The sequence below is a fragment of the Anoplophora glabripennis genome, unplaced genomic scaffold (assembly GCF_000390285.2).
Source record: "Anoplophora glabripennis isolate ALB-LARVAE unplaced genomic scaffold, Agla_2.0 scaffold42, whole genome shotgun sequence".
NCBI classification, from domain to species: domain Eukaryota; kingdom Metazoa; phylum Arthropoda; class Insecta; order Coleoptera; family Cerambycidae; genus Anoplophora; species Anoplophora glabripennis.
Window position 1 is genome coordinate 612106 of NW_019416219.1, and position 18261 is coordinate 630366.

Below are 18261 nucleotides of genomic sequence, written 5' to 3' on the forward strand. Positions count from 1 at the left end.
TTTGATGTTTCGTGATGCAGAAACCTAAAAATTTCAATAATGCAATGTAGATAAAGTAAAAAAAAATCCATGAAAAATATGCAATCCCTTAGGCAAGTTCAATATTGACATCTAAATGGTCTAATATCTGTCGTTTTATTCATCTTTTACAATTAGAAAAGAACAAAATACTTCTGGGGGGGCTTTCGTTTTGGCAAAAATAGTACCTATTAGCAACTAATATCAGTTCAGAGTAACTCTAGGTTCCTATTAGCTACTAATAGCTTCTATTTTTGTCAAATCGAAAGGCCCTCTGGAGGGTCTAGATGTAAATACCGAAGCGTTGTCAAGTGTCAAGGGGTAATCATATAATTGAGGTTATGTCAATGTCTATATTTGTTTAGAAATTTATGAATTTGTTTAAATATGAATCGCGTTAAATATACTACCCCCGTGTTGCTGGATAGTGAATCCACTATAGTTGTGGAAAATAATATTAGATTATATGACGGTGATCAAAAAGTATGTATTGTATATTTGAACTTAACTGTTTACAGGAATTAGTTGGATTTCAGACTTCATTCGAAGGGGGTGAATTAATTATTACGACACATAGGATATTATGGGGTAGACCAGGAGCGATAGCTAGGGGACAAACATGTTTGTCTATTAATCTTGATCTAGTAGTATTTGTGGAAGAAGAATCGCCTAGCGCTTTTAGCTTTAGTAGATCACGAAAGGTGATATTACATTTGTCAGAAACTCAAGGTAAGTTAAAATTATAATATATCTCTGGTTGTCAGAGACATCACATAATGAAATTTATATTTTAGAAATAGTAGAAGGCCCTCAATCTAGCAGTTATTATAATTTTATTAAATTATCATTTCGAGAAGGTTACGCAAACAATGTTGTTGGAATTTTAAATGATCTTTTACAAAAAAAACTTTGGGAGCCTTTGACTCCAGAAATGCCTACAGCATTACCTCAACTGCCTTCTATTAAACTGCGCACCGGTATTGTTGGTATTGAAAGGAGTTTACAAGAAAAACAGAAGGCGACTGATGAGAGTATAACAGTAGCATTCCAGGATCTTAGTAAACTTATGACCATGGCAAAGGATATGGTGAGGCTGTCTCGGACTATATCTACAAAAATCAAAGTATGGTTATTTAATTCCAAGTGCAAGTTATATCGTTAATTATATGAACATGCAAATTTTAGGAAAAGCAAGGAGATATAACCGAGGATGAAACCGTAAGGTTCAAATCTTACTTAATGAGTCTAGGTATTGACGATCCAGTGACAAGGGATTCTTACAAATCGGATAATCAGTATTATAGAAGTCTAGCGAAGCAAATTTCTGATTTCCTCCTAAGCCACGTGGAAGAAATGGGTGGAATGATGGCGCTGACTGACGTTTTTTGTCGTGTAAATAGAGCTAGAAGTTTGGAGTTGTTATCGCCTGAAGATATACTCAATGCGTGTCGAGTTATGGAGTCTTTGGGTCTACCTCTGAAACTTTATGAATTTAGTTCGGGTGTTAAGGTGCTGGAGTTAAGTACTTTAGACAACGAAAGTGTAGCGGAATCCACAGCTATTTTGGTATGTAATTTATATCAAGTTTTCTCATCTCCAGTCTACATTTTCCTGCTCTTAAAATATCTGATAATATAAATTCTGTTGTAAAAGTACATTTGTACTTACTTCTGAACCCAGGAAAGAGTTAGATATGGAATAAATTATTTACTTTTTTGAACGAATGGTTACTTGGGAATTTTCATTTTTAGATTGAAGATCAGAATTCATTGTCTGCTGAAGAATTATCGCAACAACTTGGCATTTCTGTTACACTTGCTAAAGAAAGGTTGTTAACGGCTGAAAAATATGGAAAGTGTTGCCGGGATGATTCTATAGAAGGCCTTAGGTTTTACCCCAATTTATTTTTAACCAAAGAGGAATAATAAAATTATAATTTGTGAGATGCTGCTGTTGAGCTGTCTTATTAAAATTTTGCGGACTGGATAATAGATTCATACTTTTATATGTAAATTATCATGTAAGTAGTAATTTATTTATTGAAGCTGAGTTTTTTAATTTCCAATTCATTGGTGCTAGAACACTTGAACCGTTGCTAGAAGGACTTATTTGAAAAATAAATTTTTCTAACACAGGTTATAAATTTTAATTTTATATTTGTTTTTATTACTCGCAACCTGCTGCGTTTAATTTGCAACGTGATATTTCACCTCTAACATTTCCAAATGTAAATATTTATTGCTTAAAATTTTGTCAATATGATAATAGTACTTATTAATAATATTGTAAAATGATTGTCAACACTAAGTTGGCCTTTTCGTTTGGAAAATCTTAATAAATTAATAATATTGATAAATAATATGAATATTTTTAGATCAAATTATCACCTTAAGTTTAGTATAGTAATGTAAACAAAAAATAGTCGCTTTGAATAAATCAAAAGTTAAATTCTTGTAATTTTCCATATTTACGAAAAATTTGGGATCGGGAGCATTAATTTATTTAGCAAGTTATTTAAAGAAGTGCTTTCAGACGATGTTTATAAAGTTAATTGCATAGTAATAAAAACAATTTCTTAAAATTGTTTTTATATAAAATGTTATTTGAGCATAGCACATTGATAAAAATATTGAACTTCAAATTGAAAAAATATCCTATCAAGCTAATTAGAAAAATATTCTGTCTAATATTCATATCAAACAAACTGGGTCGCATGTCTAATCACCAGACACAGAATCAAATTCTTTAATTGTAATTCTGAAACTGATTTTTCTAATCTCAACCAAAACATTGCCTACTTCTGGTCAATGATAATATTGTAAAAAATTCGCGCAATGTCATCTTAGATTTAAATAGATTCGTTTAACTAATGTTATTGTGGCAAACAACTACTCTCATCAGTCTGCCATAGGTGAGAGAATGAATAATGATCAATTTAGCCATTTGGACCAACATGATTTGAGTATGGGTAAGATATAACCTATTAAGTAAGGCGTAGATTTGTTTACTTCTATCACATCGAATCCTTAACATCGGGAAACTTGGTGATAAGTCACATAAGTTTGTTATCATTTCAAATAAATTTGATATGTATTTTTGTATTTATTTACAGCAAAGTTGAACATGTTCTTATATCATGATTAAAGTGTTATTGAATTTGCAGTTGAAACTAATTGTTAATCATAATAATTATTGACCTTAAAAATGAATTTAAAATATCGTTATTATATTTTGGATTATGAGTACTGTTTCAATTAAATTAAAAACCTCATATTATTTTGAACTCATTAATGGTCACTAATTTCGGCAGATCTATTTATAAGATCATTCATTTCCTGTTGAAGGGAATAAAATTAATTTGAAATCTTACACGTTTACTAATTGAACTTCAATGAATTGATCAAGGAATTGAAAGTAATAGAACTGGTTCTAGTTTTTAGTGATCTAAATATTGGTAGTTTAAGACTTTTTGTGATAATTTTTATTACGCCAAAAATTGATGTATGTAAAACAGACAATTATCTTTACGGGCCAAAATTGTTATCAAAAAAACTTTATCGGGATGTACGATTATGTTTCTCTTGTGTTTTTTTTACACAATATTTGGATTTCTTATACAACTAGGATAAGTTCAAAGATCAATATAAAAAATAGTTTTTATCAGCTTTAGATTTTACAAATCATGACATATTGAATAAAAATAATAGCTGTTGTTGTTAATCGGGTTATTATTATTATTTTTTTTTTGTAGGAGGATAAATATTTATAGTGTTTCATAACATTTATTTTTACTTTTGATGGCTTATTGTTATCCATAAATGTTAAGAATAGGTGATAAAGCAGTACTTGTTTACAGAATATAATGCGACTTAAAATGTTATGTAAAAAATATGGGAGTGTATATTTTGTAGCCAATTGCAATTTTTTCCATTTCAAATAATTCTTATGATTTACTTATGTTGGAATAGAAAAGAATCTATCGTTTCGACCAAATTATATCGGCTATTTGTTTTTTTGCCTGGCTTACATCCTGTTGTCATATCGCTTAAGATGATTGATCTTTGATGTGTAGTGCACCTAATGTAGACCGATATCACAGGTCAATGACACTGAGATTAACAAACTAAACATAGTGCTTGATAAAAATTAGTAACATACTTTTTATTAGAAACTTGAAAGGATTTTAAAAATATTTGAAATCTACCAGATTAGTAAGTATTTCTATGTATTTTTATCATATTTTAAAACAGAATTCAAGAATTTTAAGGGAAATACACTTGTTGCACATATGCCGGAACCGGATCCGGTTACCCGGCAGCAAGATGTACAGAATCTTATGGCAGCTTTCGCACGTGACAGAAGGAGCTATCCGGCGAACGGCTGCCGGGTTGTACAGGCTAACTGGTGACCAAAGTAGTAGTAGTGCGTAGTTTTGTATTGACGCTTTCACACTTACCGGGTGCTTGCCGGGTTCAGTCGTCTGGTTTCATTGAAAAGAACAGGATGTGTCAATTCAAATCAAAATCAAAATTTTTAAATATTTGTACGCCAACTATGTTGAATGTTTGTTTGCTAGAAGTAGATATTGCATTCTTTATATCACTCGTTGGAACCAGACCTATCCAGAGGGACAAAGCTTTAGTCTTCATATTTTTTGAATATTTTTAATTTTTTATTTTTTTTTATTGCTACGACTGCGGCAATATACAAGCCACAATGCGTCTACGATCCATCTCTTGTTATTATAAAAATGCAGCTGAGACTAATCCCGGCCAAACTGGTTTGAAAATTAAATTACGTGTGAAAGGGCAAGTGTGAAACGAGGCTTAGATTGCAGGCTTCCGTGGCAGTGGTCAATGGTTGAAAATCTTCAGCTTTCGACACTTCATAAAATTAGACTTGTTCTCTCGAAACTAGAATTTTCAGTTTCTTTTGTAGAACAAAGTGATATGAACAAGTTTTAATTTTATTCAGCTTAGCAAATATTTGTTGCAAAATACAATTAGATTATTTAAGGAAAAAAAATGTAAAAAGTGTCTTACATCTCAATTGACAAGTAGCAGCAAGCTTGTAAGAGTATAATTAATAGTTGTGTAGGAAGTTATCAATATTCATAAAGCGTTGAGGCTAAAAGTTTATCAATGAAAGTAGTCCGAGGGGGAGGGATCGAAGATACTACAAGTTGTGTATAATATTGGCGGCCGAAGAGATATTTCTCACAGTCATTCTGTGACTAGTATTCGTACTCGAGATCATTGCAAGATGATGCTAACGCATCAGTTAACGGTTGAGGAAGTGAATAATCTTGAAAGTGAGACGTTTGTAAGAATTTTTGGAAATACAGTGGAACACTTTCCGGCAGCTGCTATTGCGATTTTGAAAAACAGACCGTTTTTGGACATTGACGATATAATTAAAGCTGTTACGGACTTCTTGGATTCGCTTAAGGTTTACGGTAAACATTTGCTTTTAAATAGTCAATAACTAATTAACTTCGAATTTTTTTTTTTATTAGAAAAGGAAAGGATTCTACAGTTATACCCTGACGTCGTAAATAAACTTTTTTATTCAAGTCAGTTACCACTGAAGAGAGAGATAAGAGGGAGTGATCATCTGACCGTTGATGACAAAACAAAATTAAGGGAATTGGACGATAACTATAAAGTAAAATTTGGTTTTCCTTTCATTATCGATAATAAAGAAAAGGATGTGAACACTATATTCTCTGAAATTATATCTAGGCTGCAAAACAGTAAGGAGAAAGAAATAGATAACACAATGAGAATAGTGAAGAATATCGTCAAATTGAGAATACACGAAATTGTGCGATGAACTCTGCCAGTTGCATACCCATTTTAATAATAATACATTTTAACATTTATTTAAACATATAATACATAAATTTAGTTGTCGAGTTCTAGAAAATGTAGAGAATATTACAAAATGAATTGAAATTATTTAAAAACTATGTATATACCAATTTTTGTATGTACTTCTTTCTATAACATAGTTACTAACCTTTATTAAACTTAAATGTATAATTAAAAATCATTTAAGAATATTATTGAAAAATTAAATAAATGTTAAATTGCATAGGTTAATTCATATTGAATATTTTCTTATTTAAATATTTTGTATTTTTATTTATAAATAATATTTTGTAAAATATTAAGTTTTTTCACTTACCTCTCTTTTAATGAATGAATCCATTGTGATTTAGTCGGCAGATTTAGGATTTTCTTGTTATTTTAGATACAAGAGAGTTACAAAACATCTAAATTTTAAGTTCAATAAAAAAAATGTTACTTAAATACATTTTTTATTTATTACACAGGGTGTTAATTAAGTATGTGGACAAACTTTAGTGGATAATTGTTTGTACGATTTAAAGCCAAAAGGGGGTGGAAATTAAAAAAATACCGTGTCTAAAATATGTCTGTAGACATTTCATACAAAACGATGAAACTTAGACTAATAATTTATCTAATTAAAGGTAAAAATAGAAATACGTTAGTGGAGATACTGAGAGCCGGTTACACTGAAAACGCCACTGGATATTCTGACAATTCGATCACTACTTCTAACTGTGACATTTTCAAGAAAAACAATGACAGAATTGAAGAAGTTAGTCGCATAGAAATTTTGCAATTTGTTAGTGATAGTAGGGGGTAGATATTTGCTCCAATCATTCTGGGACTTCATGATTAGGTTGTATTTAAAATCGCTTTTTAGAAAGAAATTCATGAACTTTCTTGGCAAAACGGGTAGTTCGAAAAGTTATATTAGGTTTAATGAAGTGTTTGGTAACAATAACGAAAGTTACAGAACTAGTAAAAAATGTACGTTTATCCCTCCAAAGCATTTTTCAAATTTCGAGTCAATATCTTTAAACCTCTGAAATAATTAAAAATAAATAAAAAATAAAAATTTAAACACTGTATCTCTAAAGCGAAGTATATTTCAACCTACGTTTATATGAACTTTTTTTCAGGAAATATCTTTGACAACCGTCCCCTAAAATCTTTCGCACTTATTTGCAAACACCCTGTATAATATAGAGATTAAAAAACGGAAAAACTAATACAAGCAAGCAAAATAATGTGGCTTTTCGCACTACGATTTCAATAATTTGGAAGGATAGAAATAAAGTAAAGTCTCTATTCCTAAACAATTAATCGAAAATGAAGCGCTCGAGATCTTTTCAACACAAAGCAATACATGTAGATACTTAAAGACTTATATTGTAGATTTCTCATTTTTTCTATAAAAATTTTAAACAAAATATTTGTAAGTGCTTATTACGTCTATTGGTTATAACAACCGTAAACAAACGGTCCCTTGAAGGTCGTTATAATCGAATTTCACTGTATATCCAAATTCGGTGGATTCTTTACCTTAAACAAGAATAAATTGTTAGACTGTTTCATTATTCTATATCAAACATTTTTACAGATATTTTAAAAAACATGAACATCCTGAATTGAAACCATCAATTTGCAAAGTCATATATTAATTGAAGTATACACGAAATGCTTCGAAAGTGAAGCGTATCCTGAAAATAATTTTTAGGATTATTTTCTCTTATTTTGAACACCTGAATTCAAATTTTTTGCTTCACCAATTAATCCTAAAATGCCATGCAGATAGTGGACAACTTCAACATCTTGATTTATACACAGAAGTTGGTGTTATTGAGTAAAAACTTCCACGAATAAGATTATTTTATAACTTTATTTAGAACAAAAATAATACCATATTTCTTCAATAAGCGATTTCATTTTTAAATAATAGCCACTGCCACTTCATAAGCTAATCCGCACATATTCTTCCCTATGGCCACATACAAGTACCCGTTATCTCCAAAGTCTTCTCCCCAGGAATTCTTAACGATGTAATGGGGAACGTCTTTAGTCAGGTCATATCCGACTATCTCAACGGCGTGGTTGAGTTTAGAAGGGTTCCCATCACAGTGAAACTGAATTGTTCCACCGATGTAGTGTTGCCAAGATAATGCGTTAATGGCAACCGCTACAGGTCCGTTGACAGCTAAGAAATACAGAATCTGTTCTTCGGCACCTACAAAACTATAAAAATAAACTAATGTAGTGACCCTACTAAATGTAGTGCAGTCAGTTGAGGTAAAATTATGTATACGTCCTATCTAAGTCTCAGTTTAAAAATACATATCAATTTCCCTTTAAATAGATTATACTTACTCCTTACAAATAAAATCGTGTATGTGTACACCTTCAGTAGACATTTTCCTACACTTTCCGTTCCTTAAAGTTAAAGGGTAATCACTTTCCTTACTTATTACGAATTTACTCCTCTTCATCCAGCTCAAGAGTGCACAAACGTTGCCTCCATCACAGCCATCGAATGGTGCGCAGTCAATAATGTTTTGTACGCTGAGGCTCTGCAACTTGCCACTACCGATTGCGTTGACCGATTCAATCATTCCAACAGCAGCGAATGCCCAACATGCACTACACGACTGTTGGCTCTTTACTTTGGTTACGACATTTTTCTCTCTCCAATCGACTTTTTCAGGTATGCTCCTACTAACACTTTGCTTTATCCTTTCTGAACTATCTTCATCGGAGTTAAGGTTAAAGTATTGTGGGAGTAAAATTCGTTGTAATTGATTAGATACGTCTGGTAATAATTTTAACTCGTGGAATTCCTGTGGGAGCATATCAGAGTATTTTGTAGGCCCATATTTAGCAGTGTTACTGGTTTTATTTAAATTCAGTTGCCTTATGTTTTCTAAAGAATGCTAAAATCAAGTCTAGATCGTTATACAACTTTTACAACATTTTTACTTTACCTTAAACGCTTTTAACCTCTCACCATACTCGGATAAGTTATAAGATTTGTTGTAAGTTGCAATGTAGTTTTGAAATTGTATTTCTTCTTCATCCAAGTTTTTTATTCTTATTGGAATAAAAAATAAAAGTAAAAGTGTACAACAAAGAAATTCAATACAACACCTTTTCCTTGATCTTTCAACTGTATTTGGCATTGTAAAAGATGTTAACCACATACATATAAATAAGCATTTTATGGTTTTTACATACAGTTCTTATTCTCTCATTTATGTGTGAAGCATGCTGGTAGATAACACCAGAAATCAAATTGCTAAACATAAACAAAGTTCAAGTTGAGAACAGAGGTGGACTAAGGACAAGAGAGATTTCTATAAATAAATATTTACTAAAAATTATTTTATATTTGATATTCTACCGAGTAAAAATTAAATCTTGTTATTACTTGATGTGATAGTTTGCTAATTTATTTTATAATACCTAATTCCTTTTTTAATAAATTGCATACAAAAATATGCCTATCATTGAACTGCTTGGTATGTTGACAAATAACTCACCTTTCACTTAAAACTTCTAAGAAATCAAAATATAGACTATAACTGAAATTATTTTCAGACAAAAATTTTTTATTGAAACATTACATCTCTAATTTTAAAATATTTTTCTATTTCTAGACGTGGAAATTAAAAGTAATAAATCTTAAAATTATAGTCCATTTCACCATTTAATTTTCTGATTTATCTATTTAGTAGGTCAGCATAAGCAGTTGATATTAAGTCTTCTTCTTTAACTTCCAACTGCTTCATCAGATCAAATGCTATTTTCTCCCCATCTTCTGGACTTTGGTCTGGTCTTAAAACAACCTGTCATGAAAATATAAATGGATGGTTAACTTCTACAGAATTAAAAATTTACAAACTGAATTTTAAACTGCTAATTGTCCAGTGCAAAAAAATTTGTTTTACGAAAATATTACTGTTCGTCTAAATCACTTGTATAATTTCTTATTTAGTAAGGTTGCTACAAAAAATATAACTATTGTAGTTGCTTTTTATAGTCATTTGTGATGGAGGTGGAAGATTTGCTGTAAAAACCAGATACTTTAACTGTAGAGATTTGGTAACCCAATTTTTTGTAAACTGATTTTACACTGTGATTATTTTACCTCAAATTCTAAGAAATCTCCTAATCCCTCGACAGAATCTACATGAATTCTAGTCTGATCAACTAGAAATAGTTGTCGGACTTTTTTGACGATAACGGTTGTTCCTAAAGCCTTTGCCAGAACAGAACAAAGACTATCCACATTCTCTTTAGAAATATTTGTTTTCTCAAAAGAGCTCAATTTAGGGCCTTCCGTATCGGGTCTCTCATAGTAGATTAGTTCAGCATTTCCCTCCTAAAAAAAGGAATGTGAACTATTTGCATTTTAAAATTTGAAATTGCACTTATAACCTCAAATTTTCTTAGTTTTAACCGGCCCTGGGGAACTTTAAAGAAAGTGTCGTGCTGTTTAATTATTTGGCCATCGGATTTACTAATGAACCTCACGTTTTTAATTAACAACTGTAAATTTCTTGCATATGCCTTTATTTCTATATTTCTCATATTAAATTCTGAAAAATGTTTACCTAACCTAAATATCAAAATATTCGCACTGCACTAACTAAACTGCGGAAAAATTATTTAACAATTAACAGGTAGGCAACTGTCACGGTCCGTATCTTTTTTACGGACCGTGGGCAACTGTAGCCTATGGAAACAGTCTCACCACAAAACTGAACAAAAGTATTTTTATTTTTTTTCCTTCCAGTTCCATTTAAAATTTTGTTCGGAAGGCAACATACAATACAATACTTGTGTATACTTGGCTGCATAACTATAACGGCTCTCTCTACCTCTTCCAGTTTTTGATTTTGTTTTGATTCATTTTTTATTTATCTTCTTCCTCCAAATTTATAGCTTATAACATATGCGTTTTTAGGCACATACCTATTTAGCCCACAAACCTAATAGCCATTTGTTTCTTATTTAGAGATGGTTTTGTTTTTTGACAGTTAACAGAAAACGTATGATTGTAAACATAACCTTATTTCATTTCAGAAATTTGAAAATCTTTAATATATATTACAATGCCAATCAAACATGAAATTGTTTCATGTGTTATCTACTATTTTTAGAAGCAAAGGATTTTTAATGAGAAGTTACCCTATTTTAAAAACTACCAATATGACTATAAACTTTATTAGATCGTCTTTAGTAAGCAAAAGGCTTCTGAATAAAGCTGGCAGTAAATTTCTTCATATAGGTAGTGACAATGAGGATTTGTATGAAGATTTTCCCTTTGAAGAAAATGAACTGGATCATAATAAAAATGTTAGAAATATTATATTTAAGAATCATCAAGATGACATAATAACAGAGCTGAACTCGTGTGTTTCTGTTGAACAAGTTTTAAATTTAGTTATGAAATACAAAAATATATATGAAGATAAACATGCTGTGCAAACTATTTTGGTACTCACAGATTTGCAGAGAATATATTTCCAATTTAATGGTTTTAGTAAGACCGCCTTAAATATGTTTTTAGAAAATTTAAAGAAAAATGAAGGATTTTACTCTTTATTAGGATGTATTCGAAATGAATTACATAAATTTGATCCTAATTATTTAAGTTACGTAATCCTCTATTTAAATAAATTAGGAATTTCAATGGAGGACATGTTAATGCAAAATCTAGCATTAAAAGTTCGAGATAATTTATTGAAAAACTTTTGCTTAGACCAGTGTACTAAATTTTTAACAGTTATTTTTTATGAGAATAGCGTAAGACCGTACTACCTCTCACTGTCTATCGCACCACTAGTTTTTAATCATATAGGTAAGCATATTACTGTGTAATAGTACTACATTATTGATCTTTTTTTTTTTAGAGAAGTGCAATTCTGTGCATGACTTGTATAACTTAGCTGTTTGTCTAAATAAATTGCATAATTTAGTTACTACCGAGTTGTTAGAAAAATATAAAGGAAAAGTTACAGAATTTGTGGATAAGAAAAAATTAACGGGGGCTGATTATTCGACATTATTAAAAATAATCTTGCTTTTAAACTATCCAGAGTGGAGGTATCAAAATATTCAAGTGATATCGAATTGTATTTTGCTGTTAAAGGATGAAATTAATTTGCTAAATATAGAAGAACTTGCAGTTTTGTATGAGGTAAGATGAGTTTAATAATTTGTACATGTAATTTATACGTGCGATAATGTTTGTAATGGTACCTAAATATTTACATTCCAGATTTTTTTCAAAAATCAAGAACCTGGAATAATACTGAACAGTATTCAAAGATGTTCTGCAAAATTTTTACATCAGTTAGATGAAGAACCTGGGGCAATTGAGAATTTGACAAGGCTGAGGCTGTTTTCTTCTTTGATTTACTTTTCATCTCCATTGCACCGAATACAATTTCGGACCCACATGCCAAAGTATTTAAATATTTGTCAAAATTACAAAGAGTTAATTCAACTGAGAAAAATTTTCTCTTACGTAAAAGTATCCGATCCAAAAGTGTGTGCAAATTACTGGAATTTATCTCTTAGAATATTAGAAGAAAAATTTGATGGAAAATCAATTTTAAAACAGTGCCAAAACTACATATATTTTAATACTGACATTAACAATTACCGACATTATAAATTTGAGTCTAGAATTATAAACCTTATAAGAGAATCTTTGCTAACAGACCCATTTTTGAACCCTACTAAAATATCGGGATATCTAAGTTTTGTGATACTTTACGGAAAAGGTAAAGATATGGACATTTTGGGAGTGCTTTTAAATAAATTTGAAGAGTATTTGGATCGTTTTAAAGCATCGGACTGTTTAAAAATATCTCATAGTATATCACCTTTAAACAGTGGAAATAGTTGCGCTTCACAGGAACAAATTCAGAGCACTAAAATATTACTTAATAAATGCACAAAGTATCTATTAGAAGTCGATGATCGTAATTATTTACAGGACAGTATGTTGTTAAAAGCGTATGTCTTGAGACACGACTCGGATGACAAAATATTAGAAAAATTATTCTCAAACTATAAAAATATTGATTTTATGTCGTCAAAAATTATAGAAAATATTAGCCACATCTGCATGACCACGCAGAGTTTGATACCGGAACTTATTAATAGATGTACTGAATACGTTACGAAATACAAAGATAATATTCTTGGTTTTAATGCCGAGAAACTTCTATTTTTGTGTTACTACTTGGCTTATCATCCCATTAATGGAAACGAATTCTTTGATGTTGCTGTTGATGTAATTATTAGGTAAGTATTTGAGCTGCTAATAAGTGTATTTTAATTTTAGACCAATTTCTCCTTAACAAATAATTTCTTTTTGTATCTAAATTCCCTTCAGAGAAGCAAAAATTGGAAGAAAAATTTTTTTTTAATCATACAACTAAAATGTTTTCTATGTGGTATAACTTTTATGGCGGCTACATAATTTTTTAAATAAGCATACTTTGTTGATGACAAATTTAGGAAATAGTGATTAAAAATTACTGTACATCTTGACTAGACGAAAAAAGAGAGTTTGATTACTAGAAAGTAATGAGATGAAAAAATATATCATTTTATTTATTTCAGAGATCAAGAACGTTTAAGCGGTCTAGCATTCCTTCAAAGCGCTTTATCTTTGAGTTACTTTAACAAGTTACCCAGTTCGTTTGTGAAGCAGATTTTTAACGTGGAGTTCTTAGAGAAGCTGGATACTGAGCTTGACAATTGTTACTCTAAGGTAAAACACGTATTCATAGCTTACATTGGTGACTGTCAAAGTGCTGCTAAAAACCCCACCCTTTGGTGGAAATATGGAAATAAAAAATTTACAAGAATGTAATATTTTAGGATAAGTATCCTCAGCGTGTGAGGAAAGTATTAATGATGTTGAACAGAGCCGTTTGTCTGGAGTACCCCGAGTATAATGTTCCGTGGTTTCACAAAAAATATCTCGAGGACACTAAAAAAAATTGTAAGTACCTTTCCACACAGCCTTGACGATTTTCCGTTTCTCTTAACTTATTTTTGTCCAAATTCTCTCTTCTACGTTTGTAGTTTATGTTGTGATTGCAACTAATATATATTTTATTTTTAGTGTTAAAAAATATGGACAATAAATTTCAGCAGAGGATAAAAGAATATTTAGTACAGGTGTTGGGAACGCAGAAATATATTTCTGAATGTGTAATAACTCCTTATGGGCACCATATAAATTTTGCAGTAAATTTTAACAAAAAGGAAGAAATTGTTCCATCACACTCACCCGAGATAAAGAGAAGGTAGGTTTAAGTTGTTTCTTAGGAATTGTAAGTTTTTTAATTAGGAGTTGCATACAAAGTTGCTTGCATTAAATCTTTGGGAAAGACATACATACATACAGGGTGTATCAGTTCATAGAGTAACGGCACAATAATTTTTTGTTTTTTGTCTGATTTAAATTAAACTACGAAAAAAAATAAAACATTTTTTAATGCAAAATTTGTAATTGTTAATTAATTTAAAAAAATTAAACTTATTTAAAAATAATTTGTCCCAAAAATCTCTCGTTTTGATAAGCATTCGTATTTCCACCATATATTTTAGAGTGAGAGAAAGGGTAGAATGGGGTGACTTGTCATATCTACCTTAGAACATATACTACTGGAGACAGCTTCCCAGTGGCCGAGAGTGTAACGGAGGTTGTAGAGAGAGAGAGAGAGAGGTATAGGAGGGTATATGCTATCTCTCTCTAGCAGCATGCGATTGGTTCTGCCGTGAACAGCTGCCTCTGTCATTAACAGAGGGAGAAGACGGCAGCCATTCGCGTGCTGTTAAAGAGAGATAGCACATACCCTCCTATACCTCTCTCTCACTCTACAACCTCTGCTACACTCTGGGTCACTGGGACGCTGCCTCCAGTAGTATATGCTCTAAGATATCTATTAGGATTAGGCCATTTTCAGACAAACAACAGTGCTGTTCTTTGTATTTTTATGATTGAATTCTTTTTTCTTTAAACTTCTTTTGTTTTCTTTTATTATTTCTATTTCTATGTTGAATTTTTTTAAGTTTTTGAGCGTTTTATTTTGAATTGAAAGAATAGATTTTGTAAAATGGAAATACTTAAAACCATATAAAGGGATGTAATGTTTTCTTCCATAGCCATCATAGACCTTGTATGGATAGTAGTCTTTGGTGACCTCTACCTTTTAAGGTCATTTTGGGTTAAAACAGACAAGAAACAAACAAAATATTGCAATGCTGTGCTCTCTAAAGTAAGATACACTGTACTATGTTTATCGACATACTTTTATTATACCTGCAAATTGAGTAGATTGCTTCCTTGTGCTCCTAAGGACATTTTCAAAGGTCATAATTAATCACAATGCTGAGTATCAACCAATAATTAATTGTACTAATTTTCAAAATGCGGGTTGTAGTGGTATTAATACTATTAATGTTAAAATCGTTATTCTAGGGTAGCCATTTTACTTTTGCGACAACGTGCATTCACCCGTTTTCATGTACAGTTAAAGGGAACATACCAGCTACAGAAAAGGCATTTGGAAATATTTGGATACGAAGTCGCCGTCGTAAACTTTAGTGAATGGGTTAACTTGGTTCACGGTGGGGAGCGTTTGGAATATATTTCGAAATTGATATGGCCCAACGGTAGGAAAAATACAGTCAACGTAATTAGTAGGTGACAATAAACGTTTTTGAATGATTTTTCCAATTCATTTTCCTAGTGTTGTGAACGCACGAGTGATTTATGGATAATTTTTTGTAAATTAACAAATCGAAAATTTTATTATTATTTTCTCAAATAATTTGGAATGGATTCGTATTGAATCACTGTTACTCTTTTGAGTGTACTACATTGATGTATAACTTGTTTTAGTAGTTTTTGAAATAAAATCTTTACTTACCTTAGGAGTCTTAATATTGTATCCTGGCAATTTCTTGTCAGGCGTTTGTAAGTCAGTTTGTTTAGTAATCGAGCTGGGTTTGTTACTGTGTTATTACAAGTTCAGGAAAAGCAGGAAAGGGTTGTTAGTAGCAATCAAATAAGTTATGTTTGAAGCAAATGAAATGCTTTATTAGATATACACCACTGCAATAAATACACGCTTTATAACAAACTGATATGACTTAATCATCAAAAGTTGTACTTAAAGAGACACTTAAATAAATAAATAAATAAATATAAAAGTCAATTTTTAACGATGACCAAACATTTTCTGAGGGAACGAGCGCACCTTAAGGCTTAAATAGGAAAGCTTTGGCAAAATATCCAAAAAGGCGGAGACGTTCCCCATGTTCCTGTCCCATCAGACTTAATTGAGAACTGAATAGAATCATCAATCAGTATTTCTGGATGCACAACATTCTATAATAATTCTTAAATTGACCCGAAATCTATTGACTAGGCACACTTATTTTATATAACAAGAAACTGTCCTATGAAAAATAGAAACTTTTTGACAATAAAAGAAACAGCTAAATCAATCAAATAGTTATCCGACCTTGCAGCCGAACTTTACAACGGTTTAATTTTTTTTCGATTTTTAAAAATACTTTTATATTATTACATCAACATATAAATTATTCTTGTAACATGACCAACAGTGTATACATGGAATGCTTAGACTTTAGCCAGATAATGTGCTCCATAATAATCGAGTGACACATACTAAACATTAACGATCATATACAAAATAAATCTTTCGGAATTCGATCTCCAAAGAAAACTGCTGCCCAGGGCCCTTACTAAGAAACATCGATCATGCCCAACTAACATCAAACTACGGTTTTTCACACAATGAAGTTGCTCTTCTTATTCTGCCCTCCGTGAAATAAAGGCCCTAGGGAAAGAGTTACACCTAAGTTTATAACATTTTGATTAACAACTTTGAAAATACTTTGGATAGTTTAGTTGACAACTAGTGGAGTTTAGCTTTATTGTCCACTGCCGCAAGAAAACAAGTGTCGTGCACTTTGGTGGGGGGTGCAGAGCATGCACGCAGAGACACTACTAGGCCAAGCAGCGTAGCCTTTAGGCCACTATTACGTTAACACTCTTGTTTAAACACTCGATCCACTTGATTATGTATTTTAACAAATATAGCTCAAAAATATATTACATTACTCACAATATATTGCCTTCAATTTTGCGGATATAAGTACATACTAATGCGTCAGTCTTTGAGAGAAATGTTGTGGGAAATCAAGGATAAAACGCAAAATTTTACGACCACTACGCTTCTTAAAGCCTTTTTTTTATTGTATCGGTAACTTAAACTTTTTATATGTAAAATATTTCAAAAAAATGTACATGTATGTCATCGTATATTTTCTTCTTTAGTATTGGCATGCTGCTTCTAATTGTTTAAAGAAGAAGACGTCGAGAAATTAATATCCTATATATGAATTTTTTTAATTTTGTGTCATATCCTTTATTTCCCATGACAGACTTAAGCTTAAGCAAAAGCTGTAGGTTTAGCAACTACACCAGGGCTGGCTAAAGCGTATTAGTAACGATACACGGACAAATGTTTAAAAAATCTGCCTTCAAGCAGCACAGCGGAAGCAAGAAAAGAAGCACATTATCGGGAACAACAAAATGCCATCCTAAAAAATGGCATAGATATGTGTCGAATGATCTAACACATATTAAAAACTTACCCATTTTTAAACTCCTTCGCAGGACACTAGGCTGCCAGACAGTACAGTTTGACAAAAGTAATTCGATCCCTTAATTTTTTGTAGTATTGGTAACTTGGGAGGGTGCATTTTTATAATAAAATGTAGATTTACTATTATCATCGTCATAATAATTTTATGTGTTGAAAAGGTAATAGGAAGTTGCTAAAATAGAATTTCAGAGTAGGTATGGATGATTTAAGGAATTCTTGTCAATCTGTCTGACAGCGCAGCTTCTAGAATTGATACTATACACAGATAACACACAAAAATCTATTGCTATTGCGACCAATGGCAGGAACAATTACGGACAAAGCAGCTATGCTATTTTGGCGTGTCCGGGAAGACCCATGAGACTGTGGGGGCTAGAGTCCGATGTACATAGCCCCTACAGCCAGAATAACATGGGTCAATGAATTCATGTGCGGCTTCACAACAAGAAAACACTTAAATATATTATATATGTTGATAAACTCGAAATTTGCCAGTCCTAACAAATACCTAATACTACCTTTACAATCGATTGCCCAGAACTACACCAAACTATGTCGAATTACGAACAGTGAATATAAAGAATTGAAGTCTGATTTAAATCTCTTTCAAACGTCCGTTCCTATTGAACTCAATTTTTTTAGTAATTTTTCTTTGGACTGAATGTTTTTTTTTG

At 31.3% G+C, this 18261-nt stretch overlaps 5 protein-coding genes across 5 annotated transcripts; 3 read left to right on the forward strand and 2 right to left on the reverse strand.

Moving 5' to 3' along the window:
• The first annotated feature begins 336 nt into the window (after nt 1-336).
• LOC108905387 (vacuolar protein-sorting-associated protein 36) lies at nt 337-2153 on the forward strand. The gene is made up of 5 exons (XM_018708220.1): nt 337-501; nt 555-747; nt 813-1141; nt 1204-1584; nt 1770-2153. Exons 1-5 carry the CDS (start codon nt 406-408, stop codon nt 1941-1943), a joined length of 1173 nt encoding a protein of 390 aa, XP_018563736.1. The 5' UTR covers nt 337-405; the 3' UTR covers nt 1944-2153.
• Nucleotides 2154-5228: 3075 nt separating this feature from the next.
• Nucleotides 5229-6096, forward strand: LOC108905407 (2-oxo-4-hydroxy-4-carboxy-5-ureidoimidazoline decarboxylase). Its single transcript, XM_018708244.2, has 2 exons — nt 5229-5473; nt 5534-6096. Exons 1-2 carry the CDS (start codon nt 5281-5283, stop codon nt 5848-5850), a joined length of 510 nt encoding a protein of 169 aa, XP_018563760.1. The 5' UTR covers nt 5229-5280; the 3' UTR covers nt 5851-6096.
• Nucleotides 6097-7730: 1634 nt separating this feature from the next.
• Nucleotides 7731-9177, reverse strand: LOC108905390 (cathepsin O). Its single transcript, XM_018708225.1, has 3 exons — nt 8846-9177; nt 8235-8794; nt 7731-8102 (listed from the first exon to the last, which is right to left on the reverse strand). Exons 1-3 carry the CDS (start codon nt 9059-9061, stop codon nt 7799-7801), a joined length of 1080 nt encoding a protein of 359 aa, XP_018563741.1. The 5' UTR covers nt 9062-9177; the 3' UTR covers nt 7731-7798.
• Nucleotides 9178-9485: 308 nt separating this feature from the next.
• Nucleotides 9486-10616, reverse strand: LOC108905400. The gene is made up of 3 exons (XM_018708236.1): nt 10299-10616; nt 10009-10242; nt 9486-9706 (listed from the first exon to the last, which is right to left on the reverse strand). The coding sequence occupies exons 1-3, from the start codon at nt 10449-10451 to the stop codon at nt 9581-9583; spliced, it is 513 nt and encodes a 170-aa protein (XP_018563752.1). The 5' UTR covers nt 10452-10616; the 3' UTR covers nt 9486-9580.
• Nucleotides 10617-10921: 305 nt separating this feature from the next.
• Nucleotides 10922-17591, forward strand: LOC108905459 (FAST kinase domain-containing protein 1, mitochondrial). The gene is made up of 7 exons (XM_018708330.1): nt 10922-11724; nt 11777-12063; nt 12145-13178; nt 13500-13650; nt 13761-13884; nt 14008-14191; nt 15370-17591. Exons 1-7 carry the CDS (start codon nt 10989-10991, stop codon nt 15596-15598), a joined length of 2745 nt encoding a protein of 914 aa, XP_018563846.1. The 5' UTR covers nt 10922-10988; the 3' UTR covers nt 15599-17591.
• The last annotated feature ends 670 nt before the right edge of the window (nt 17592-18261 follow it).